We start from the raw sequence: 25864 nt of genomic DNA on the forward strand, positions 1-25864 counted from the left end.
GACCCGACGAGCCGAGCGCCGAGCGGCCGCCCCATCCGGCCGGCCCCGCCCCGCGGGAACTCCGCACCCGCCGGCGCCATGACACCTACTGAGGCGGAAGTGCCGGGAGGCGGAAGTGCCGGGAGCCGGCGGACCCGGACCGCCTTAGGGCGCCGGCGCGGGGGCTCGCCGTGGGTCCCCGCGGGGGCCTCCGTGGGGAGCCAGCGTGGATCGCGGGCGGGGGCCGGGCTCCCCGCCCCTCCGCACCGACCCCGCGAGGATCTGAAGGTGCCCGGTGGCGGGAGGGGGTCCGGCTGGAAAACCTCAGCCCTGCAAGTGTGACATCACCGCGGGCCGGTGTGACACCCCCCGAGAGTGGGCCGCGCGCGGGGAGGCGGGGCGCCCCGGGCAGCCCCCCTGCTGGGGAGGAGGTCCCTCCGTTGGGGATTCCCGGTTTCGTGGCCGCCTACGGGCGTTCAATCGGCGCCGGGTTCGGTGCACTGAGCGCCCGCAGGGGGCTCCCCGTGGCCGCCGGGGACCTGTGCGTGCACTGGGAGGTGAGGAGGCACAGCTGTGCTCGGACCAACCCCTCAGACCGGCGGCGAGCAGAAGCTGTGCCCTCATTTTCTTGCCTCCACCCGGAGCGCAAGGCCGGGTATCGGGGAGACGGAAGGCGTGGGGCACCCACCGCGCGGAGGGAACGGGCTGCGTGAGAACTGGCTGCCCCGGTGCCAGGACCGACGCCATCTCCCGGGGCCTGAGCTTCCGCGGGACTGACCGCACCTGTACCTCCCGCTGCGGAAAGTGCTCTGGTTTCTAGGGTGGGGGCGTTTTTAGGGAGACAGTGGTATAAGCGAGCTCTGTTTTTTTCCAGCCCACAGTGCTAGAGGCTGCATGGTCTGAGCCCTGGAAAGGGGCTGCCCAGCACCCTGGGCACCTACGCAGACTCCCCCACAAGTGGGCAGGAGTGGCCCAGACGAGATTCTGCCGAGATTCTGCCGAGATTCTGCCGGCAGCCTCTCTTCCTCGGTCTCACTCATGCATCCCTGGCCTCCTGGGATACCCATCTGCCCACACCAAAAAAGATCATTTTTGTGACGATGTGCGAAAGTGGTTAATGCTATTACCTTCGAGTTGTTGTGGGTTCCCCCCCTCCCTGTTTTAACACCACTGGGAGCAGTTCTGTTTTATTGGGAACAGGGAAGTTATTTCCCTAGAGAACCAGGGTTAGCAAAACAGGATGGCTGTTTGCTTATTTTCACAGCAACTGAGAGAACATCAAGTCCTCCATGGGGCTCTGTCTTTCCCCCTCCCTTCCACTCTCTGAAAATCAATGGAAAAATATCCTCGGGTGAGGATTGACAAAAAAACAAAGTTGCTGTGGCCTCCTAACCGGTTCCAGGGAGGGCAAATCCAGCATGTGTGATGGAGGTTAGAGGAGAACCTTCTCGCTCCCCCTAGGATTTCATTGTCTGTACAAGTACCAGGCACCGAGTTACAATGGAAGGATGAGTAAAGCATATTCCTTGCCCCCAAGGATCTCACAAGGTGGCCAACTAGGAATAATTATCACAAGTCTATGATATTGGTCTTCAAAGTGGGATTAAAAATACTGAGGAATATAAGAGTTAACTGTGTCTGGAGGTCACTGTAGAAGCTTCTAGAAGTATTGCTGTTGACTGAGCAGGGACTTAAAGAAGATGGCACTACGTCTGCTGGGCCATCGGTGAGATGTTATTTGCTTTTAGTAGCTTTTTTTTTAATCCTCACCTGAGGATATTTTTCCATTGAATTTTAGAGAGTGTGGAAGAGAGAGGGAAAGACAGAGAGAAACATGGATGTGAGAGAAACACATTGATTGGTTGCCTCCTGCAGGAGTCCCGACCAGAACCTCGGCTGGGGAATAGCCAGCAACCGAGATAGGAGGTATGTGTCCTCGACCTGATTCGAACCCAGGACCCTTCAGTCCTCAGGCCAATGCTCTAACCACTGAGAAAAACCGGCTAGGGCTTTAGTAACTATCTTAAGTACATTTTAAAGCAACTTGTGAACAGAAGAATAAATATGCCATTATACCATCATGTACAGGGGCCATGAGGTCTTAGGTGAGACAAGTACTCTCTTGGGAAGAAAGGGTTATCGGTGTGCTGCTCTAGAGTGTGGTACATCCAAAGCTGAGAAGTACGCACGGGCATTAGGGACCCGCCCAGAATAATAGGTGAGCGAGTGGGTTTTGTGGAAAAGGTCCCTCCCCCATGTTGGGAGAAGGCTTTGTCTCCTCACCACCTCCACGCTCCCCCCAGCTTCAACTCCCTAAGGCTGGGTTGGTTGCTGGGCTAAGTAGTGTGACCTGCCTGCTCTCAAGTCTAAGTCTTGCTAGTCTGTCTGCTTTTTGCATCAGAATAGGGCATTCTGGGGACTGGTTCCCAGCAGAAATGATGGCTTTGGTGGAATAAGAGTTTGGGTGAAAGAATAAGAGTCAAATACCAGTAATTAAAACAAAGGGAAGGTGAAACTAGGGAGAGGTGGTTGCCAACATTGTGAAGACACCCAATGTCACTGAACTGTACACTTTAAAAATGGTCAATTGTGCATTATGTGAATTTCACCCCAATAAAAAAAACACGGGAGGTTCATAGGAATTAGAGAGAATGGGCAAGAGACTTTATCCCTAATTGAACTGATTTTCAAGGGTCAACCCAGAGACTATTCTGGGGAAAGAGCAAATACCTTGAATACTCATACAACCCATGTTTATTCCTCCCCCGCCTCCCCAATCATGTCTATTTCCTCCCTGGTCTACACATAACCATCTAACCCTCCCTCACGCTCTTCATATACCAACTCTTTATTCAACAAAACTAAGGGATAGTGCTTTTCTCTCCCTTTCCTTGGATCATCGTCATTTCTCATCATGCCTCTGCCATTCTGTATCTTCTCCCTTTTCTTTGATCATCTTTGACCAACTGTTAAGCCTTTGGCACCTGCATTCCGTATCTTTCCCTCTCATTAATTCTAAGCCAAAGCCAAAGCCAAAATAAATGCTCTGGGAAGGGCAATGAATCAGGGCAGGAACTCGAAATTTCATAATTAGGTATTATTTGTGCTAGATCATTTTGCACTTCCTACAAACTCAGAAATGAAAAAGGCCCCAACGCAGTATCCCTTGCCTAACAAAATTCCTGGAATGTGGTTGGCACTAATAACTATTTTACTGAGTAAATAACTGAGTGTTTATTCACAGTGTTCAAAGCAGCGAAATTTGGTTAACTATAGAATAGAGTTTAAGAAATCTCAAAATAACAATCTTCATCTTTGGCTGTGAATTTAACTTATTTTTCTTATTACTTTTGGAAGCATTTCTATAAAATTGGTAAGCTGTCATCAAGTGGTTAGCAAGTGGTTCTCTCCACCAAGGTGGGGTAGGAGGTGTCTTATCAAAACTAGAGACGGACAGGCCAGCATGGCTCAGTGGTCGAGCATTGACCTATGAATCAGGAGGTTGAGGTTCAATTCCCAGTCAGGGCATATGCCTGGGTTTCAGGCTTGATCCCCAGTGTGGGGCATGCGAGAGGCAGCTGATCAATGATTCTCTGTCATCATTGATGTTTTTGTCTCTCTTTCTCTTTCCCTTCCTCTCGAAAATCAATAAAATATGTGTGTGGATAGGTAGATAGATAGATAGATAGATAGATAGATAGATAGATAGATATATGTATGTAATAACTAGAGGCAAAATTCTCTCGTGTGACGTAGGCTCTGCCTGACCAAGCTCAGTGCTCCCGGATGTCCAGTACAGAAGAGCGTGGGCTTCGGTGCCCGTCAGTAGGAAGCCCGACTCTTCTAGTTACTAGGGTGTGAGTGGACTTGCTCGATTTCCTCATCCCTGAAATGGAGGTGATAATGCTTTTTCTTACCTCCCTCATTCCATCCATCAGAGCATTTCCCTAATGTTACTTCCAAGATAACTCTGAATCCACTGCTGTTCCTATCTGCTGATCCTGTCTGTGAAACCAGAAAGTCTATGAGCAGTGAAAGATGGAGTAATAACAGGTACGGACTTCCACTGCCTTGATTAAAAGGGGCGGCAGGTGTAAATTATGTCTATCCTGACTCGGAGCCTTGCAGCGGGAGGATGCACTCTCATCAACTAAAAATTACCTTGTTCGTTCTGTACTCCCTGTAAGGAGACAGACTATTACAACTTGGTGAATTAAAAAGGCTTCAATTCACACTGATTCCAACTGTGCCCCGTTCTCCATTACATCTCATAGATCTCTTCTCACAGACGCAGATACTCACAGATCAGGACCAATGTTTTTCTCATAAACATTTATGGTTAAAACATCATAATAATTTCAATAATTTAAAAGGCAAGTATTCTCTGATGAGTGCAGTTTTTTTACTGAAGACTCTTATTCTCTCAGGAAATGTAACCTCTAACCCCAAGGCTTGTGTTGACTCCAAAGCAAGTAAACCATATCTTTTTTCCTAAGTACACAGTTACAAAACATGTCTATTATAGGAAATAGTCTTAATTCATAAAGTATTCCAGATATTCACTTAACGTTGTAAATAAACTTACGCATTATTTTCTTCCTTTCTTCCTTCCCTCCAAATATGTGCATCTACATGCTATCTGTGGGTGTATATATGGTTACATATACATTTCTCCTTTGGGTAAGCTTTGGTGGGAGAAAGGTTTATCTTAGTCCCTATACGTGCTTGTGCTAAAGAGGTAACGCTAATAGAGTCTAATAGATCTGAACACCATCCAAAGCCCATCTTCCGAAAACCCCAGTCCCGCTCACCAATACCTCTCACTGCTGGCAAGAGCTTCCTAACTGGTATTCCTGCTTTCATCCCTGCCCCTTTCTCCATCTTTGATTTTATTTGTTTGTTTGTTTGTTTTTTTGTTAACCAGGGTCAGGGCCAGGGAGGAGCCTACAACCAAGGTACGTGTCCTTGACGGGAATCAAACCTGGGACCCTTTGGTCCACAGGCTGGTGCTCTACCCATTGAGCCAAACCGGCAAGGGCTCCATCTGTTGCTTTGAAAAGTATGTATCATCAGGGGACATATGTAACACTTTAAACAATAAGAAAAACATTAAAAGTATTTATCAGATCGTATCACTCCCTTCCAGGGAAGCACTCCAGTAGCCTCCCATTAATTACACTGAGATAAAAACCCAAACTTCTTACTTTAACCTCTAAGTCACTTCTGATCCAAGGTCTGTCTCCCTCCCTGAGCTCATCTCCTCTTCTTCCCTTTGGCCATATGCTCTCCTTGATGTGCCTCGGGCACCAAGTTAACGCCCATCACGTGGTCTTTCATCTGACTGGCTCCTCTCCAGCACTCAGGTCTCAGCTTATGTGTGTCAACCCATAGACACCTTCCATGACCTGTATCTGACTTCTCCCCAACTCTGTTAGCCAGTTGTTTTTTTCTTAGCACTTTCACTACCTGGTATTTACTTACTGTCTCTCTCCTTTAGAATGTGAGTTCCATGTGGGTAGGGCAGTCTCTGTCTCGTTCGCTATTTTATGATCATAAGGGCAAGCAGAATCATTCTGTACCAATGTCGGTGGGATGTCCCAGGGAAGTGCCATGAACCTAAGACAAAATAGCTTGTGCTGGTTCGGGAGGGTTAAGAGTGCGAGGCAGGCGACAGCCTGACAGCTACTCACTAGCGGTAGCATCAAAATATGCACCCCCAGCATTTCTCCTGCTGAAGGACCACTTCGAGAATGTAGAGTGAACTCTGTCCCTGGGAGTGGACTTGAGACAGAGAACCCAGGTCCAAACCCCTTTTCTTGAACAAGCAGACCCACTTACCTCCTATTTCCTGCCACGAAGGGGAGTCTGAGTCAGGAGTGAGAGATGGTCCTTCAAAGCCAGCGAGGCCAATTTTCTCCTCTAAAGGGATGTAAGTCACTGCCGGTCTCCTTGTGGAAAAGTACAAGTTTTCTCACAGATCCTGAGACAAAAAACTAACTGACCTCCAGGGAACTTCCTTTCTCCCGGTACCTTCAAGCCTAATGGAAGATCTTCATAGCTCTATGGGGGTCAACCTTAGATTCTAAAAATAATTGCCTACTCAGATCTATGCCATGCAGCATTTTTATATGCGTATTGAGAAATAAAAACAAATAAGGCAATTGCCAATCTCTACTAGAGACCAGACAAATTTACTTTAGAATAGTAAGGAATTTTCCCATTACTAAACCACAAACTTGTACCAACAACTAAACTCCAAGCCCTTTGCTTCTGCTCCCCCACTCGAATGCATACAGATCCCTCTTCAAGGAATATGGGTGACACGGCATCCGCCAAGAGTGGGCAGGCTCCCTCTGTTACGAGGCGATAAGGCCGGCTTGGGTACCTTATCTCTCCCAAACACCTGTGGGCAGCACGGAAGTGAGCCAGCTGGAGGCTCCTGGAGGGAGCCAGGCTCAGCCTTACCCACACAGCTTAGTGAATCTTAACACGTGAGATGACTCTCTAAGTGTTTACATGTACTGTTCTAGTAACATCATTGAACTTAAAAAGCCTTCCAGGCATTTTAATGCTATCCTCTTCTGCAAAAAGGAGGGTAAGAAAATCTTTCTAGAGGGCAATTGGGCACAATTTGCATTAAGAACTTAAAACTGCATCCCATTTCCAATAATCTAACAAAAGTACCATGATATATGCACAAGGATGCTCATTGTGATGTGCATAATTGTGAAAAAGGGCACACAAAATGAATAATATGGAAATGACTTAAGATATACCCATATGATAGAGCATTATACAATTAAAATATGCTATTAAAAATGGCATTTTGAATATTTAATGATACAAAAAATGCTTAACCTATTAAGTAACCCACAGGATATGAAACTATATACAGCATTACCCAAATTTTGAAAAATCATATATTTAATACATTCACGTGCACAGAAAAAAGTTAAAACAATTGCTCTACATGGAGCAATTATACTTAAAGTTTTTCTTTATATTTCCATGATTCCCAAGGTTTCTTAGTTTATATGTAAACAGTTTTCCTTTTTACTCCTCACCTGAGGATATTTTTCCATTGACTTTTAGAGAGAGTGGGAGAGAGACGGAAAGACAGAGAGAAATATCAATGTGAGAGAAACACATTGATTAGTTGCCTCCTCTATGTGCCCTGACCAGGGCTCGGGCCGGGGAGGAGCCTGCAACCGAGGTATGTGCCCTTGATCCGAACCAAACCCAGGATCCTTCGGTCCACAGGCTGTCGCTCTGTGCACTGAGCCAAACCGGCTGGAGCTATAAACTTCATAAAGAACCAGGAGCTAAGAGAACCAATATTTGAAATACCCATCAGGTACTAGTAGTAGGCACTGAGATAGGAATTTCCTGTTCTCTAACCTCCACGACAACCAGGAGAGGTAGGTAGCCCAGCCCCTGGTTCACAGAGGCTCTGCTGTTCAAGCATGGATTCAAGCCCAGGACAATGCCCGTTTCCTGCTGCCCCACAGGCTCCCCAGCTGCGGCTCCCCGTGGGCCCACAGGAGGCTTAGAGTGAAGGCCACTGACAAAACACAGCTGTGGACAGCTTGCCCAAGAGCGAGGCCCTGTTTTGATATCTAAACTCTTCATATCTTCCTCCCAAAGTATGAAACTGTTTTTCCTGGACAAGAAACAGAGGCTGCATTACTGTGAGGGCTGGCGGGTCCATTCTGAAGCAATGGCTCTACATGCCGGTGCCCTGTGGCTCTCTCCTGCTTATTGGCTTGGCATCCGTCAGGCTGTGAGCAGAACAGGGCAGAACGGCACACCCCCACCCCTTCCACCAGCTGGCTCCTTGGTCTCTGCCCTGGATACTAAAACAAACAGGCTGTGTGCTCTGGCTCCCTACTCAACCCAAGGGCGGGGGCCTGAAGGGGGGAAGGCAGTAAACATCCCAGCTATGTGAACAATCAGGAATATCTGACAGCACATGTGATCTTTTGTAATTTTATTTCAGTCACAATCAGGGCCTCCAGGCAGCTGGGAGGCCCATCATACCCTCATCCCGGTTCCAGGTACCGTCCTGGGGAGGGTCCCCAATGCTCCAGCTGGCACCATTCCAGGTAGGTCTCCAGTGACAACTACAAACTCTCGTGGAGGCAAAGATGGAATTTTTCTGCATGTTCCAAGGCTCTTCACTTCCTGTTCCCTCCCCAAGACAGAGACAGGAAGTAGCTGGGATGGGGTCATGGCAAGTCAGTGACCTCCAGGATTGGAACGTGCTGCCTGGATCCCCACTTTATCCTCCAGCGCTACAGTTCCTAAGTGAGAAAACAGAACCACCTCGGGACTTCTGTCTAGGAAAAGGGAGGAGGGGACATGGAGAATGGCACATGACACACAAAATAACGGGAATACCCTGGGCCCCTTGGCTTCAGACTCTAACTATTTCTGCAGCCACTTAAGAGGATTGCACATTCCAAAATGTTGGAGAAACACTGTATTAACAAATTTAAGCAGGCCCTAGCTGGTTTGGCTCAGTGGATAGCGTGCCGGCCTGTGGACCAAAGGGTCCTGGGTTCAATTCCGGTCAACATCAAATGCCCGGGTTGTGGGCTCAATCCCCAGTAGGGGGCGTGCAAGAGGCAGCTGATCAATGATTCTCTCTCATCATTGATGTTTCTATCTTCTTCTCTGAAATCAATAAAAAAAATATAAAAAAATGTAAACAGATTATTACTGCAGGCCACCTTACAGGGGCTCACAATGTAAAGGAGTTTTAATGAAGATGATTTTTCAAACAGTCAACTACATACTGAGGATTCCATAAGCATTAGGCTTCCAATGATCACACTTTGAGGAGTGTTGCTCCAATGTGAGCCCAAAAGAATCCTGGGAAGACAGAAAAGGCCCTAAACAAACTCCCCACCAGCCATCAGCCGTTGTCTTTAAAACTGTGGCACTGGCTCAAACAAGGCTGTGCTCCCGTCTGCACTTCAGCAAGGATTTATGGTATTTTTCCATTTGCTGGTCGAAGCCCCTGGAAGAGAACCTTGCTTGGAAGAAGTTCAGTGGAGTCAGGAGGTATTTCAGGGCCAGGCCGCTGAACTCAGGAGCCAGAAGCGGGACAGCCTTGCTGCTGGGAGACTGGGGTGAATCCTGGCCCCCCCACGCACACAGGTTCCTGGAGACTGCTGTGCCATCATTGTCTCCCCTGGGGACCAAGTGGGGCCCTCCACCAATTTCCTCCCCAGTTTCCGGAGGGAGAAATTCCTCCTCTGGAGACCTTAAATGAACTGAAAGACCCAAGGGGGCAGTCAGCACGGTCACCATCTTCTGGGACTCGGAAAAAGGGACTGCCTGCTTGCTGCAGCGGTCTGGGAACAACTGCTTCTTGGTCCGCAAAGGATGGAGGGAAGGCTGCTTCTCAAGGTTCCCAGAAAGGTCCTCGTTCTTGGCTTTCTTGGAGTCCCCGTCAGCTTGAAATCGATCAGCCTTTTCCTCAGGAGATTCAAACACGACACCCTGGGTCCTCGGCCTCCTGAGCTTCCTTTCTAACAGGCAGAGGACGCTTGGTTTGCTGGAGGAGGCACTCATGTATTGCTGGACAGAGTCTGGAACCAAGGGCACGGGGAGCCTGGGGCCCAGACTGTCCTGAAAGTAGTCCCTACAGGGCTGGCGACTGACGATGGGCAGCACCTGGCAAGGCTTCAGCGCTGCCACAAAGGCACGCAGCTCCAAGTAGGAGGAGTGGTCGGAGTACGGGACGATGTGGATATTGGGGTGGGAGCTGTGGATTTTCCGGCTTGTGGGAAGGATAGCAATGGTAGGGCGGGTCTGGTTCCAGCGCAGCATGGCAGAATGGCAGATCTCCGTGTGGTTCACGGCGTGGATGCGGCCAGCCTTCTCCTCCACTGTGAACACATCTGCCAGGCCCAACAGCTGCACCAACTCCAGGCGCCGAGGACTCAACACCACCCAGGTCTGAAACTCCAGGGCCAGCTGCTCCAGCAGGGACTCTTTCCCCAGGCTGTAGAGTCCTGAATAACGGTAACAGTATTGGGGAAAGTAAAGGAAGAAAGAGAATGAAGCTATTGGGGAATCTAATAAATCAACCAAATGTTCAACAAAAACACACAATATAACGGGACAATCGGAGTGCATCAGGGATGGGATGGCATTTGAGCTGACATGTATGGAAAATGGGGTAGGAAAAAGCACAGAATTCACTCATTCAGTTCCACACAGAAAAGCATCTACCAGTGTTAGGCACTATGGGAACAAAAAGTCTCAGTCCTCTCGCAGCATGATCTACACAGGAACCCAGAAACCATGTGGTTAAGGCACTGTTAGAGGCACGCACACAGTAATATTGGGGCACAGAAAAGTATCTTCCAGTTGATGAAGTTAGGGAAGGTTTCCCGAAAAACGACAACTGCGCTGTCTTCAAGGATGGGTCCAGGTTAAGCTGGCAGGGGGAGGAAATGGCAGAACGTGTTAAGCGGGGTCAGTTTGCTGCTACTAAAGTACAAAGAAGGAACTGGTAAGAAATACCAGTAACATCAGACCCTCAATGAGTAATTAGAGATGTGGTACATACATACAACGGAATACTACTCAGCCATAATAGGAAATACTACCATTTGCGACAACATGGATGGATCATCTTGAGAGTAATATGCTAAGCGAAATAAGTCTGATGTTAAAGGACAAGAAGCATATGATTTCACTCATGTGGGATATAAAACAAAGCAACAAACTCAGAGATGCAGATAACTCAGATGCAATCAGGAGTTGGGAATGTGGAGGCAGGGACGGCGAGCAGATGGCCATTTTAAATTAAGATGGACAGCGCAGCCCTCCAGGAGGGTACGGTTCGGTCCGATTCCCAGTCAGGGCACATGCCTGGATTGGGGGCTCAATCCCCGCTAGGGGACATGCAGGCGGCAGCCAATCGATGATTCTCATCACTGAGGTTTCTCTCTCTCCCTCTTCCTTCCTCTCTGAAATCAATAAAAGTGTATTTTTGAAAACTTGAAAAAGATGGAGAGGTGTAGGTGTCCTGGAGAAGGGGGGGTCTGCACAAAGACTTGAGAGATGTGAGACGCCCACAAAGACCCTCGGCGCGCTCCCTACGGGCGAGAGAAAAGGAACGGAAAGCACTCACCGATCTTCACATCGTGCTGTGGGTGCTTTCGAATGAGCGCCACAATCTGCTGGGCCGCTTCGTGCTGGGAAGGGAGATCCAGCGCGGGGTTGCAATTGGTGTTGTCTAGGTACAAGGTGTGGATCTGCTTCCCCACGCTCAGGGCGGGCTCCTTCAGCATGGCCGGGGTAAACCGAAAATCGCCTGGGGGCGGCGACAGAGACAAAAGTATAGGAGACAAGCCTCCCACCTCCCACAACAAATGGGCATTAGCTTTCTGGCTCTCGGGAAACCTGGAGTCCGGCCCGAACTACTCCGCTTAGTACAGCTTCCTTGTGGAAATGTTTCTATCCCGTTCCTGTGCACGGTTTGGTCCCTGAAGGAGTGAGAAGTCTTCAGAAAGGGTCAGTGCTCCTATGGGGTTACGCTAGGAGGCCTTCAGACTTCTTTTTATAACAAATTTATTGGGTGGCACTGGTTAATAGGGTTCCATAGGTTTCAAGAAAAAGATGGAACTTCAGGAATTTGCGTGTTATCCTTCTGCAGGGGCCACGTTGATCTTTGTATTGTCCCCATTTTAGCGTATGTGCTGCTGAAACGAGCATTCTACTATTACGAGTTAAGGCTGGTCAAGGAAGTCGTGTGGAGGCTGAGGAAGTGGGAGGGGTTCCTGGGAGGCCCACCTGTGTAGAGGATGGTTCCAAAGTATCCTTCAAAGAGGAACATGACCGAGCCAGGGCAGTGATTGGCGTCCATCAGGGTGACAGTCATGGTCTCTCTCCCAATTTCATCTAGAGGCAGGACATGGCTCTCCCCAACCTCCAGGGCTCGGATCCACCGCTTAGACACCTGAGGAAACAGTAGGTCAGGCCAGTGAACACAGCCTTCCCCTCCCTGATACCTCCCTGGGCCAGGAGCTACTCCTTTCCCGACTGAGGGAAAGCTGGCCAAATGCTGAGCAGAAGCTGTAATGCAGATTCCTGCCTTCTCCCACTCACCACCCCACCCTCTGTACAATTTTAAATGAAGATTCCAGAAAACAGTCTAGTCAGCGATGCTCAAACTTTCCAGATCATCATAATCCCTTGGGGGCACCTGTTTTAAAAAAAATTTCCCACCAAATATCCAGGACCTGCGCCAGCTCTATCTACCGAACCAGATGGGGGAGGGGAGGTGGGGGAGAATCTATCTACCCAGCACATCGGGCGGGTTCTTATGATGAGGCCAGTTGGGGAAACACTAGCCTAGCTATGTGACGAGGCAGGAACAGGAGTTTCCTTGGTTGGGCTAAAAGGTCTCTCCAGCTTATAGCTGAAACATCCCAAGCCCGCCCGTTGGCATCCACACTCTCGCTCCGGCTAAAGATGCATTGCTGGGTTCGCACAACTTCCCCATTAGTAACAACCAGTCTTCTGGCCCCTCTAGGCCCCCAAGGCTGAGCTGGATGGGAGTCCCGGACGCCGACTCCAGCTCGCCGTACCTGTAGGTGACGGTGCAGGAGGAAGGCGGTGATTGGGGAGCAGTAGAGGGGCCGCGCCCACGTGCTGGACAGCCCCACGGTGTGGTCCGAGTGCATGTGCGACAGGAAGAAGAGCCGCGCGGAGCCAGCCCGGCGCAGGCTCCAGAAGTCCACCGCGATGGGCGTGTGCGGGATCAGGACCCCGTTCATGGTGGCGGGGTGGCCGTCGCCGTGGGATCCGCATGGGAACAGCCCCGCGGCGTGAGCCTCCGACAGCCGCCCCGAGAACAGTCCCGCCGGGGCGAGCGCGGGGCCGGGGACCCCGAGGGAAAAGCCAGCCCCGGGGAGGAGTAAGTCACCGGAGTGGGCAGGAAAGAGAAGGCAGCGACCGCGCTCGGCGGAGCGCCATGCCCACCCGCGCGCGGGAGCCGGCCGGGCCGGCGCGGAGCCCACTCAAAGCGCGCGCTGCCGGCGGGACAGGCCGAGGTAGCCGACTGCCGAGCGCCCGCCGCCGCCCGGCCGGACCGAGCGCGGCCGCACTCTCCGGGAGAGGTTGGGGGAAGGGCGCTTTAAGGTCTGGGCCAGGCGGCGCTCGGCGCTCCGGGGGAGAGGGTGAGTGGCAGCTGCTGGGCGTAGCCTCTGGAGGAGGAGGCGGGACTTCCGCCGAGCGTGAGCTAGGACCTGGGCGACGGCGGCCGCGAGGAGGCGCCAGAAAGGCTGGCACTGAGAGGCTGGGTCTGCGGCCTGTGGCCTGCCGGGCTGGAACTCCGAGCGGTGCGAGCCGGCGGGAAACTCCGGGGGAAGGAACCCCCGGGCCTGCGGGGGTGGGCGGCTCGCCGGGGGCGGCGGGGGGGCGGCCTGGCTGCGGCGGGTCCGGCCTCTGGTCCCCTCACGGGCACTTCCTTTGCGCAGGTTCCCCGTCGGGCCGTGCGGGGAGATGCCGTACCTCGGCTCCGAGGACGCGGTGAAGGAGCTGAAGAAGGCTCTGTGTAACCCTCACGTCCAGGCGGACCGGCTGCGCTACCGGAATGTCATCCAGCGAGTGATTAGGTACCGGCTCGCGCCCCCGCGCCCCCGCGCAGCCCGTCGGGGCGGCCGCCTCCGCCAGAGCGAAGGCGCTTTCCCGCGTGGGCTGGGCCGGGCTTCCCGCCGCCCGGAGTCTAAGGCCGTGGCGTCTCCCCCGCGAGGCTCAGTTTCGACCTCGTTTACTCAGCTGGGCGGTTCATCCCTCTTTAACTGCTGACTCCCTACCTGTCACACATCCAGTTCGGACCTTTTTTTATCTTCAGACCCGCAGCGCCTAACTGCTTGCTTGGCGTTTCCGCCTGGATGTTTCTTCAAAGTCATGCAAAATAGTTCCTCATCCTCCCCCGCCCCAAACCTGCTGGTGAACATCGCGGCCCGCTGGCCAAGCGTGGGAATCAGTCTTGATGACACTTCACGTCTCAAGCCGGACGGGTTCATAGTTCTGAATAACCATCCTTTAAAAAAAGAAAAAAGGGCACTGCTGTTGTCCCGGTTTCATTGCCAAAGCAATTGCAGTAGCCTAGGTACCAGCACGTCACCTTGCCCCCTCGTTGCAGGCAGAGAGATCTTTCCAGCGTACGAATTTGAGCATATAAAAGTCTTGCCTAAACCGTGGCTCACAAACTTTGGTATACGCAAAAGCCCCTTGGGGTGCTTTTTAAATTTTAATATAAAATTTTCATCCAATCCAGTCATTCTAATCTCAGTAGGATGGGATGGAACCCAGAAATCTGCATTTTTAACAAACATCCCATCTGATTCCTGCAGGAGACCATAGTTTGAGAAACGGCGATCTACAGAATCACATCAAAATTTATATTTTTATATATATGTGTGTGTATATATATATATTATTGATTTCAGAAAGGAAGGGAGAGGGAGAGAGAAACAGAAACATCAATAATGAGAATCATTGATTGGCTGCCCCCTGCATGTCCCTTATTGGGGATCGAGCCCATAACCCGGGCATGTGCCCTTGACCAGCATCGAACCTGGGACCCTTCAGTCTGAAGGCTGACGCTCTATCCACTGAGCCAAACCGGTCCGGGCACGTCCAAATGTTTTATCATTGCACCCAAGGAATGCCAGGCTAACTCAACTACCTGCAGACTCTCAAAAGAATGTACCATTGTTGCTCAGGCCTACCTGCCATATGGCACGTATTGTTACCTATCCACCACACCTGCCTGGTGAGTCCTGCGCATTCAGCTCTGGATTCCCACTGTCCCTTGTCTTCTGTTATCGTACTTATCTGTTGTACTGTAATTAGTGGTGCTCTTGTCTGGTTCCTTAGTAGACTTTGAGTTCCTAGACATCTGAGATCATTCCTTTTTCAAGATTATGTCCCCAGATCATATCCCTGGGATGTAAAGGCTGAATTTCACTGGAATGTATTCGGAATTCAGTAAGTGTTGAACAAATAGAAGAATGTTTATTGCAGGCCCCTGGGTGACATAATAGACAAGGTGGACCTGGTTGCTTCCCTCGCAGAGATCCTAATCTAGTTAGATAACCAGGACACGTATAAAAAAAAAACACCCAAAAAAACCCTTCATTATAGGTTGGGAATTAACGTGTTTTTGCTTCTTCCTACTATGTGTGTTGGTTTCAGGCACATGACTCAGGGCGTGGACATGTCTGGTGTTTTCATGGAAATGGTGAAGGCCAGTGCCACCGTCGATATTGTTCAGAAGAAGTTGGTTTATCTCTACATGTGCACATACGCTCCCCTGAAGCCAGATCTGGCTCTCCTGGCCATCAACACACTGTGCAAAGACTGTTCGGACCCCAACCCGATGGTGCGAGGGCTGGCGCTGCGGAGCATGTGCAGCCTCAGGTGAGCACCCTTTTGCTTGCTCGTTTCTCAGTGGCTGATGAATTTAGGGTGTCAAGGGGTAGGTTTTTTATTTCATTTTTAAATTTAATTTAACTTTTTCCATCACCATTTATCCCCTCTAGCTATGCCTTCTTCTATATCCCTTGTCTGCTCCCCTGCCCTCTGCAAGCACCATGCTGTTGTTCATGTCCATGAAGGGGTAGGGCTTTTTTTGTTTGTTTGTTTTTATTGATTTCAGAGAGGAAGGGGGAGGAAGAGAGAGACAGAAACATCAATTATGAGAGAATCATTGATCGGCTGCCTCCTACATGCCCCCTTTTGGGGATCAAGCCTGCAATGTGGGCATGTGCCCTTGACTGGAATCGAACCCAGGACCCTCCAGTCTGCAGGCTGACAGTCTATCCACTGAGCCAGACCAGCTAGGGCAAGGGGTAGGTTTTCAATGATGACAATTTATTTGAGCTTTTTTATCGTGAGAACGCTGTTGTCACAGTGTTCAGCCATCACTTTAGCTTGGAAAACTATATCACACTAGAGGCCCGGTGCATGAAAATCGTGCACTAGACGGGGGGAGAGTAGGGGGTGTCCCTCAGCCCAGCCTGCACCCTTGGGAAGTGGGCCTAAGCCATCAGTTGGACATCCTTAGCACTTCCGCAGAGGCGAGAGAGGTTCCTGCCACCGCCACTGCACTCGCCAGCTGTGAACCCTGCTTCTGGCTGAGCGGTGCTCCCACTGTGGGAGTGCACTGACCACCAGGGGGCAGCTCCTGCATTGAGTGTCTGTCCACTGGTGGTCAGTGCATGTCATAGCGACTGGTCATTCTGTCGTTTGGTCAATTTGTATATTAGCCTTTTATTATATAGGATACGATTGGTTCATTAGAGGGAGTTTTTCATTCTCACTCTAGATGAAATAGTTCTTGGGTTGGGTTAAAGGTTTCTAAACAATTGTGTGTAGCATTATTCCAAATATAAAGTCAAATAGGCTTTTTTTAGTTTGACAACAGCTTTCTCCAATTCATGATCTGATAGATGGACATTCAAACATCCACTAAACCGTCCGTTAAGTTGCTAGGGGCTGAATTGTGTCAAAACTAGGATTTCAAGATCTGGCTGATTGCAGGATGTGTTGCTTAGGATGCCTGGTGTACAGGAGTATATCCAACAGCCTGTTCTCAACGGTCTGCGGGATAAGGCTTCATACGTCAGGAGGGTGGCGGTCCTTGGCTGTGCCAAGATGCATAATCTTCATGGAGACTCTGAAGTGGGTAAGTTTCAGTGTGATCCATCCTGATCAATATTTATTTGTGCCTGCATTATATATATGATTTTGGGAAAGATTATGTAGCTTTTGTAGAAAGTAATAATGTGGCCCTGACTCTATTCATGTCCCTTTAAGCAGGATGCAGGGCTTGATATTTTCTGAGATTAGAGGAATCCTTTCTTTGAGGCTCAGGTGTGATCCTTTGTCTTAGGTATGCAGCAGATGGCAGTTTTGGGCCCTGACTTGGTATTGCCTTTGTGATTTTTGTAGCAGGAAGTTCAGCTTTGTTTACAGCTATTACTCGGGCTCTATTCCCTTATCCCCATGACTCTGAAGCTTTTCTTCTTTATCTGAGGTCTCTGTTCTCTTTTCTAGATGGTGCCCTGGTAAATGAATTATACAGTTTGCTGCGTGACCAGGATCCAATTGTGGTGGTGAACTGCTTGAGGTCTCTAGAGGAAATTCTGAAACAGGAAGGAGGTGTTGTCATCAATAAGCCCATCGCCCACCATCTCTTAAATCGGTGTGGATGCCTCACCTCAGTGCTCTTTTAATTATGACGAGATCTGCTCCTAGTGGGATCTTATCGATGTGTTGAGTTAAGGAATAGTAAAGAAAGTTAATTTTTTAAAAAAGAAAGCTTATCATAGCTATTAACTTCCCCATATTTCATTTGAGAGAATTTCTTTCATTTGCCTTAGTTCCTTTTAGTGATATAGAGAGATGGCAGAAACAGCCTGTGGGTTCTGTCCTCCTTTTAGTCATGTCCCTCAGACTAAGCCATTTATGCCGTCTTAAAAGGTAGAGGATCTGGATCGAGGGTAAAGTGATCATGATCATGTCTTTGGCCTTAGATGAGTGTGCATTTGTACCGTAAACTTGTATTAGAATTTAAAGACTATTTTGTGTAAACTTTAAGTAGTACATAAAAAGAATAATTTGATTACGGCACAGCCTATCTTTAAGAATTCTCCCTTTGTTATGATGAACAGATGACTGGTGACATGCAGTAGTATGCAAATAGTCCTAATTTTGTTGCTAAAATAGCACTTTTGTTTTCTTTTTTGGATAGAATGTCCAAACTGGACCAATGGGGCCAGGCTGAAGTATTGAACTTCCTGCTGCGCTACCAGCCCCGCAGTGAGGAGGAGCTGTTTGACATTCTCAATCTGTTGGACAGCTTTCTCAAGAGCAGTAGCCCAAGCGTGGTGATGGGAGCCGCCAAACTCTTTCTGATCTTAGCAAAAAAGTTCCCCCACGTGCAAACGGATGTGCTCATGCAGGTGAAGGGACCTTTACTGGCTGCCTGCTCTTCGGAGAGCCGCGAGCTCTGTTTTGCTGCCCTCTGTCACGTGCGCCAGATCTTGCATAGTTTGCCAGGCCACTTTAGCAGCCACTACAAAAAGTTCTTTTGCTCCTACTCGGAGCCCCACTATATCAAGCTGCAGAAGGTGGAGGTGCTGTGTGAGCTGGTGAACGACGAGAACGTGCAGCAGGTGCTCGAGGAGCTGCGAGGGTACTGCACCGACGTGTCTGCTGACTTTGCACAGGCTGCCATCTTTGCCATAGGTAGGTGTCTGCCTATGTTACCCAGCTAGAAAGCGGTGGAACCATAGAGAGCAAAAGGGAAGGAATCTTACCTCAGAGGCAGAGTACCATGCACCAGAGAATCGGGTCATTGATGACAAATGAGGGAGGAAGGGTTTTATTGGCTCTATCTTCCAGGATAGAGTATACAGGTAACTCAAACTATAATACTTAAAATTGATGTTGCTTTTTGTTGTCTGCTATCCTGTTCTTCATCTTACTTACCACTGTCTTGTGAGGCAGTGTTATTAGCTTCATTTTAAAGCGGAAGAAACTCGGGCACCAACAGGTTAACTTCCCAAAAGGAACTCGCAAGATGGAAGCGATTGGGGAACTAAGTATTGGAGGGCTTCAAGTGGAGGAGGGGAAGGAACCCTCCTGCATAGAATGAAGTGTGGCTGTTTTGGGGGGCAGAGACAGGGAACTAGGAGAGTGAAAATCCTGCAGTCAGGACACTGCTGCCACGTGTTCCCAGCAGGAACATTCCTGTGCGCGTATATTTCAGCAAGCGCTGCTGCCTCCTATCTGGTTGCCAAATAAATACCTTTGTTTCCAAAGCTTTCAACCTTGGTCAGTGGACAATTCTTTTTCTGTGAACTTTCAGTTTTCTACTGGTCTGTGAAAAACAAACAACAGATTCATTTTTACCAACTTTCCCTTTATAACAAACTTAGATTTGTATTTCAGTGTTTCTAGGTATCTCTGGTTGTCTTTGGCTGGTGGGAAATTACGTTAGAATGAGACGCTAGTATTTGACTTAACAATTTCCTCTGCTTTTCCCTCCTTTGCAGGTGGTATTGCGAGGACCTACACAGATCAGTGTGTGCAGATTCTAACAGAGCTGCTGGAGCTTCGACAAGAGCACATTACCACGGGTAATGGCTACCTTTCTAGGACTTTTTGTCACTTGCCTGGCTCAGAGTAGTTGCTCAAAAAATATTGTTGAATGACAGATGTTTAACCTTTTATTTTGCATCATCACGTTTGCCGTCAGACAAACGTAGTACCTATGGATGTAACACGGCAGTCTTCAGGTGGCCATGTGTTTGCAAGCTGCACTGTGGACAATGAAGGGTGTTTAGGAGGACCTCACTTGTTATGTCCCCACCTTTACTTCTCTTTTTGCAATGGCAGTATAATGTAAGCGGTGGCTTCTAGGGCTGGAACTCGGCTGAGGCAAGCAAAGTGCCTAGGATGCAAAAATTTTAAGAGTCACTCATTCTCAGGTTCATGCGTGGGCTAACCCTGCATGTCTTCCTAAATTATACACCTTGCTTGGCTCACTATAGTCCCAGCCCTGGGGGCTCCATTTATACTGTCTGCAGAGTATCACTCAACAACACTGCCCCACATTTGCATTTTACCAAGTGCTTTCACATCCATTAGCTCATTTATCCCCAAAGCACTCTCCTAAGAGCAACATTCACTTAAGAAACTGCCCACGCCCAGTTTGGTTGAGCATCATTCCATGCACCAAGAGGTCGCTGGTTGTTTCCAGTCAGAGCACATACCTGGGGCTTTGGGCTTGATCCCCAGTAAGGCGCATGTACGAGGCAGGCGATTGATGGTTCTCTCTCATAGATGTTTCTTTCTGTCTCTCCCTCTCCCTTCCTCTCTCTCAAATAAATAAAATATTTAAAAAAATTATTGCCCACATCAGACATCTCTCCGATAATCATTGACCAACCCTTCAACATCCATTAAAGAAATTCACTTAGAATCTAGTCTGAACATAGGACTTTTCTTAAGGTCCCTTCCTGCATGGAGGCTCTAATCCTGTGCTTTTGTGCCCTGAGCTGTGTTGTAGTGGTGGTGCAGACTTTCCGAGACCTGGTGTGGCTGTGTCCTCAGTGTACAGAAGCTGTGTGCCAGGCCCTGCCCGGCTGTGAGGAGAACATTCAGGACAGCGAGGTAGACTGTAATTCTCCTTTACTTCTCGGCAGAGGGTGAAGGGTGGGACCCTGACCTCTGAAATGGAATCTATTCTTTCTGCCCAGTGTCTGATATTCTTAGAATTGATGGCCGCCTCAGATTCTGTTTTAGGTGCAGATGGGATGTAAATGACAAAAACATTACGTTTTACCTATGGTTTTTATTACAGATACTTTATATCACTGTTCTCTTGAACAGTTTTGAGTCAGATTTAGACCATGGAGTTTTCAGCTGGAATGAATGTCAGAATCATATGTGGAATTTTTACAAATATTCGGGCTTCACCCACTTCTACTGACTTAAATGTGCCAGGAGTGAGGACCCAGCCACATATCTTTTTAAGAAGCCTCACATATGACTCTGATGTGTGTGTGCTACAGGTTAATCCCCATGATTACCTTAGAACCACGAAGTAATTTAGAGAAAATTGTCAGTAACTATTTCACTGAAACATTAAACCCCTAATTGGGGCAGAGGCCCCAAAGCTGAGGAAGCCTTGTTGCTTCATCACCATCGGCCATAAGAGTCTTGAGTCTCCTTTTGTGCAGTAGAATTTAATTCCTATTAGTTGTAGAAAGTGTAGGAGGAGGATTGATACAGTGCAAGTTGAAATAAATAAAAGATTTTTCACCACCCTGGCTGAGTAGCTCAGTTTGTTAAATTGTTGTCCTGATACCCCAAGGTTGTGGGTTTGATCGCGTTTCAGGGCTCATACAAGAAGCAACCAGTGAATATATAAATCGGTGTTACTCTTTCTCTCTCTCCCTCTCTCCCTCCCTCCTTCCCTCCCTCCCTCCCTCCCTCCCTCTCTAAACTCAATAAATAAATAAAAACGAAAGATGACACCTTTTCTGCTGACACTAGTGGGAAAACAAAACCTATAACTGTGTGCTGTCTGCAGTGTTTTAGACAACCAGAGGTTGAGCACCTGTTCGTACTCCTTCGTTCCCCAGGGGAAGCAGGCGCTCATTTGGCTACTCGGTGTCCATGGGGAAAGAATTCCCAATGCTCCTTACGTGTTGGAAGACTTCGTAGAGAACGTGAAGTCGGAGACATTTCCGGCTGTTAAGATGGAGCTCCTCACGGCGCTGCTGCGCCTTTTCCTCTCACGGCCCGCTGAGTGCCAGGACACGCTGGGCCGCTTGCTGCATTACTGCATAGGTAGGTTCTCCCGATGGAATGAGGACTTGCCATGATCCATAGTAAATTCCCACAGCTTTCCTGGTTTGTGAGTCATGTCTGGGACCAAGAAGAAAATGTTAATGTTTTCTAGAGTTTCTGTCCTTTATTTTTTCCCCCTGTTTTGGTTGGCACAGAGATAGGAGGAGAGTGTGTTTTTTGTGTTGTTTTGTTTTAAGAGTAAAGTTAAACTTTACAGTAATTTTTTTCTATATACAAAGAATTATAGTACATGTTCATGGGGACTCCTAGCCCAGGGCTCCCCTCTTTTCCACTAAAAGTTTCACTTACAGTTGACAATCTATGGGAGTGAGGAGGAGGAAAAAAAAAAAAGGTGATGGACCTCAGCTGTCCCCCACACCCCTTTTCTTAAAAGTATAAAGATAGATCTCTAATGTGAGCTTGTTTCTTTGCCAAGACTTTGAAATCTGCTCTTGCATGAGCTCCTGTGTGCTGCACCCACCCATCTTACACACTCTCACCTACATGCACACACAGGCAGCACCCACCGCAGACCTGGAGACCAGCTGTTCTCTGCCCTCCTCTGGAAACCTAAAGCACCAGACCGTTCATTTCTGCTCCTGCTCCCTGGGCTCTCCTCCTGCCCACCAAGCTGTGCTCAGCTTCCAGACTGTTCCACCTGAAGCCCCTCAACAGCCTGATGTCTGGAAAGTCATGGGAAAGCAGCGCTAGAGAAGGGACCGCTTAGAATTTAACGTGTGCTGCGTTTTGCTTATGTTGCTAGGAAACATTTCTTTCCAGGCTGTGGATTTCTAATTAAACTTTCTGCTTCCTTAAGAAATGATACCCTTAATCTTCATAAGCAATAGAGGTTCCCACAAGAGTAAAAGAGGTAGAGGGGGCAGAAGGTAACTGAGGGAGACCCCATACCTGTAGCTCTACCAACCCATTCCAGGCAGTGTGGACAGAGGCTATAGACAAGGTGACACCAGCCCTGAAAAACTCAATGGCCACCCTCACCTGGACATGGCATGAGAGTGTTTTTGTTTTTAATGAACTCATCTGTTGTTTTGCCTCAGAGGAAGAAAAGGATATGGCAGTACGGGACCGTGGTCTCTTCTATTATCGCCTCCTCTTAGCTGGCATTGATGAAGTTAAGCGGATCCTATGTAGCCCTAAATCTGACCCTTCTCTTGGACTTTTGGAGGATCAGGCAGAAAGACCTGTGAATAGCTGGGCCTTGGACTTCAACACGCTGGTGCCAGTATATGGCAAAGCCCGCTGGGCAACCATCTCTAAATGCCAGGGGGCAGAGCGTCGTGGCCTAGAGCTTCCCAACACTGCATCCTTGGCCGCATCAGGTAAAATAGTCCTTGCTTTATATCTTGTCACAAAACATTGTTATCTTTAGCAGTGACTAGTAGAAAGTAGAATACCCTAAATCTCAGACTGTTGCCTGAACTTGTGAGCAAGAAAGAAGTTCATCATGGGCTCTGTCAGGCATTTATCCAAAGATGAAAGTCACATTGTATACTTTTGGAAATCTGGGTTAAAAAAAAAATGTAGTTTCTATAGATTTAAGAACATCTCTTAACACAAGTTCTGTGATTCTTTTAGGACCCCTGATTCCTGAAGAGGACAAGGAGAGGGTGCAAGAACTCTCTGATTCTGGAGCCCTCATGCTAGTCCCCAATCTCCAGCTTACTGCTGAGTATTTTGAGAAAACTTGGCTTAGCCTCCAAGTTGCTCATCAGCAGGTGGTCCCATGGCAGGGAGCAGTCCACCCAGACACCCTCCAGATGGCCCTGCAAGTGGTGCACATCCAGACCATCGCAGTGAGCAGGGCTGGGGCTCAGCCATGGAAAGCCTACCTCAGTGCTCAGGACGACACCGGTTGTCTGTTCTTAACAGAGCTGCTGTTGGAGCCTGAGAACTTAGAGATGCAGATCTCCGTGAAACAGAGTGAGGCGAGGACGGAGACACTGAGCAGTTTCATTTCTGTGTTAGAAACTGTGATTGGAACAATTGGAGACATAAAACCGTAAGAGTTCTGCCACCTGTCCTGAGTGAGAAGAGCTCTCAGAGTTCCTTGATTTTTCTTATTGCAGATGCTTGTAAGTCCAGAGGATATCAAATGCGAAGGGCATTGGGAAATCTAGGAATCAAGATTTTTATGTTTTTGTCCAAAGACCATCAAATTATTCCTCTCAGACTTGCTGTTGAATGACCCCATTTTTCCAGTTGCTGTTGTAAAGGGTAGTGGTGGTGAGGGGATAGGAATGGGAGTCAGGATAGGGTGTGGATTCTTTTCTACCCAGTTTAAGGGTGTTTTACTAATTAAAGGGGCCTGATGTGTGTGGAAACTGGAGTCATCATTGGTGGGCATCATTTTCTCTTCTGGGTTATTGCAGGAAATTTCTGACTATTCTCATATTTCTAATCGTGCTGCTTAGGCCAGAGTTCAAAGTCTTCTGTGTCATGTCTCACCACTCCCCAAGCACCCTGTAGGCAAAGCGAGCCACTTGCAGTTCCCTGAATACACCAGGCTCTCTCTCCTCTGCTTTGACACCTGCTTTTATTTTTTGCCTAGAACATTTTCTCACCTCAGATCTTTATTTAAGTGACACCTAGTCTATCAGTGTTCAGACCCTGAAAGATAGACTAGGTGAAAGTTTTGTGAGCGTCACAGAAAACTTCCCCGTGACCCTCACTGCCTTCAGGAAGGGTCTCCTTCACACTGTCAAAGCAATGAGTACATTTGTTATTGTTATTGCTATTGCAGTACTATTGTTACTGCTGTCTTGTCATTCTGCCTCACTTTTTTTTTTTTTTTAAGTGATATAAATGTATTTTGGAAGCTGCCTGTGCATTCTCCCGTGAAGAGCCAGCACTCAGGGCCTCCCATGCCCACCCACATCCTCCAGTCTCCACAGACCCATCCCACTCCCTCTGTCTCTTTCTAGGGTGTCTCACAAGTGCCAAGAGGGGTCTCCAGGGAGATAAGGGGGCAGTATCAGAGGTCTAGGTGGCAGCTGTGGCAGTGGCAGCATCATGCGTCAGGGCTGAGGGTCAGGAGCCTTATCTCCAGCCTGGCGCCTCAGGGCCATGGGAACATGGGGTGTGGGTGGCGGCCTCTGGAGACACACAGGCTGGAATTGGGGATCTGGAAAAGTGCCAGTAACCTACACCTCCGACTTCGCTCTTCCCTGACCATCCCAGACCTATTCAACTCCCACACGCCTAAGAAAATGGGATGGAATGAGTGCTGGGCACCAGGGAGAGGTGGGAGATGGGGAATGTGGGAGGTGAGGTGTGAGGAGGATGGAGAGAGGTAGAGGTAACTGAACCCAACCCATGCCCCTCCCACCCCTGTCACTATAATCAGGAAGGGGGTTGGTGGAGGAGGCAGAAGGTCAGGAGGACCAGGGAAGGGGCAGGTATCCCATGGCTGCCCTGGTCACTTTAGCGGGGCCTACTAACAGCCCAGCAGCTCCACATGCAGAGTGATTCGGTTGTGCCAGGCTATGGGCAGGATGCACAAAGAGCAAGCCAAGAAGGGCGTCTCAAATGTTCTTGTGGGAATTATTGTCCTAGTTGCCTGGGAAGACCTTGCCGTCTACAGCCCCTGGTTCCTGTACTCAGTCCTGTTCACGCACCATCACTGTGGGCCACCTTGTAGGCTGCCACACTCGGGATGTGGCCAAAATTTGGGGGCCCCTGCATGATGATACCTGTCACTCCCTTCTAGGAGCCCCGCACTCGAAGGCAGAGTTCCTCTCAGCAGTCCAGGCATTGAATTTGCCCTGCCTTTTCAGCCATGCACAGAGGGAGACCAGCTGAAGGAACTCAGGCTCCAGGTCCTGTAGATGCTGGAGGCCGTGCTCTGCTTTTGGGGATGGTGGTGTCCTTCGGGCTCAGGGATTCGGCGCATCCCTTCAACTCACAGCCAAGGAGCTCAAAGCATGTACAAACTTCTAGAACTGTCCTGGGCCAGTGAAGCAACTCCCCTCGATGCCATTAACTTCTGAGGAAGAAAGGTTACAAACTGATTTTTTAAAAATATATTTTTATTGATCTCAGGAAATGAGAGGGGGGAGAGAGAGAAATATCAGCGATGGAGAGAGAAACATTGATCGCCTGCCTCCTGCACGCTCCCTATTGGGGATCAAGCCCACAACCCAGACATGTGCCCTGCCTGGGAATTGAACTATGACCTCCTGGTTCAGAGGTCAATGCTCAATCACTGAGCCATGCTAGCTGGGCATGTGCTGCTTTTTTAATTGGGAGGAAGATCATCTCTGCAGAGGGATTGTCCAGCAGGGACTGTGACAGACACACACAGGCTGCTGGCGATGCAGCTGTTCCTTTTAAAGGGCCAGCGCACAAACGTACTTAGACTTGATGCCTCTGAGCTCCAGCACTTGAGTGGCTCTTGGGGACCCAGACACATATGGGGAGGAACTGGACTGTCTGGAATTGGGGCAGAAACTCAGGAGTGGCTTTCCACCAGACGGGT

The 25864-nt window shown here is 49.0% G+C and overlaps 2 protein-coding genes and 1 non-coding gene across 8 annotated transcripts; 1 reads left to right on the forward strand and 2 right to left on the reverse strand.

Moving 5' to 3' along the window:
- The first annotated feature begins 95 nt into the window (after positions 1–95).
- On the forward strand, positions 96–23711 carry AP4B1 (adaptor related protein complex 4 subunit beta 1). Of its 6 annotated transcripts, none has more exons than XM_059674553.1 (11): positions 96–267; positions 13476–13613; positions 15202–15426; positions 16563–16693; positions 17065–17212; positions 17762–18258; positions 19068–19151; positions 20084–20187; positions 21162–21369; positions 22428–22709; positions 22966–23711. In XM_059674553.1, the coding sequence occupies exons 2-11, from the start codon at positions 13501–13503 to the stop codon at positions 23391–23393; spliced, it is 2220 nt and encodes a 739-aa protein (XP_059530536.1). In that variant the 5' UTR covers positions 96–267; positions 13476–13500; the 3' UTR covers positions 23394–23711. The 6 variants fall into 6 exon arrangements, with proteins under 6 accessions (XP_059530536.1, XP_059530535.1, XP_059530541.1 ...); XM_059674552.1 differs by lacking the exon at positions 96–267 and adding an exon at positions 13217–13337; XM_059674556.1 differs by lacking the exon at positions 96–267 and adding an exon at positions 13853–13950 and having other exon boundaries at positions 13494–13613; positions 16458–16693.
- DCLRE1B (DNA cross-link repair 1B) lies at positions 7009–12773 on the reverse strand. Its single transcript, XM_059674559.1, has 4 exons — positions 12585–12773; positions 11788–11953; positions 11126–11308; positions 7009–9998 (listed from the first exon to the last, which is right to left on the reverse strand). The coding sequence occupies exons 1-4, from the start codon at positions 12771–12773 to the stop codon at positions 8926–8928; spliced, it is 1611 nt and encodes a 536-aa protein (XP_059530542.1). The 3' UTR covers positions 7009–8925.
- Positions 11606–11709, reverse strand: LOC132221417 (U6 spliceosomal RNA). The gene has a single exon (XR_009449971.1). It is a non-coding gene; the product is annotated as a U6 spliceosomal RNA (small nuclear RNA).
- Positions 23712–25864: the final 2153 nt, after the last annotated feature.

This window comes from Myotis daubentonii, chromosome 18 (genome assembly GCF_963259705.1).
Source record: "Myotis daubentonii chromosome 18, mMyoDau2.1, whole genome shotgun sequence".
Classification (NCBI taxonomy): domain Eukaryota; kingdom Metazoa; phylum Chordata; class Mammalia; order Chiroptera; family Vespertilionidae; genus Myotis; species Myotis daubentonii.

What these genes read in the sequence shown, in the direction of transcription:
- DCLRE1B (XM_059674559.1), bottom strand. Translation starts at nt 12,773, where the DNA reads ATGAACGGGGTCCTGATCCCGCACACGCCCATCGCGGTGGACTTCTGG. An exon ending in TGGAACCATCCTCTACACAG is followed by an intron (nt 11,309 to 11,787) that starts GTGGGCCTCCCA and finishes CGCCGCCCCCAG; the next exon opens with GCGATTTTCGGTTTACCCCG. An exon ending in ACAGCACGATGTGAAGATCG is followed by an intron (nt 9,999 to 11,125) that starts GTGAGTGCTTTC and finishes ACCGTTATTCAG; the next exon opens with GACTCTACAGCCTGGGGAAA.
- AP4B1 (XM_059674553.1), top strand. Translation starts at nt 13,501, where the DNA reads ATGCCGTACCTCGGCTCCGAGGACGCGGTGAAGGAGCTGAAGAAGGCT. An exon ending in GCCCACCATCTCTTAAATCG is followed by an intron (nt 17,213 to 17,761) that starts GTGTGGATGCCT and finishes TTTTTTGGATAG; the next exon opens with AATGTCCAAACTGGACCAAT. An exon ending in GGCTGCCATCTTTGCCATAG is followed by an intron (nt 18,259 to 19,067) that starts GTAGGTGTCTGC and finishes CCTCCTTTGCAG; the next exon opens with GTGGTATTGCGAGGACCTAC.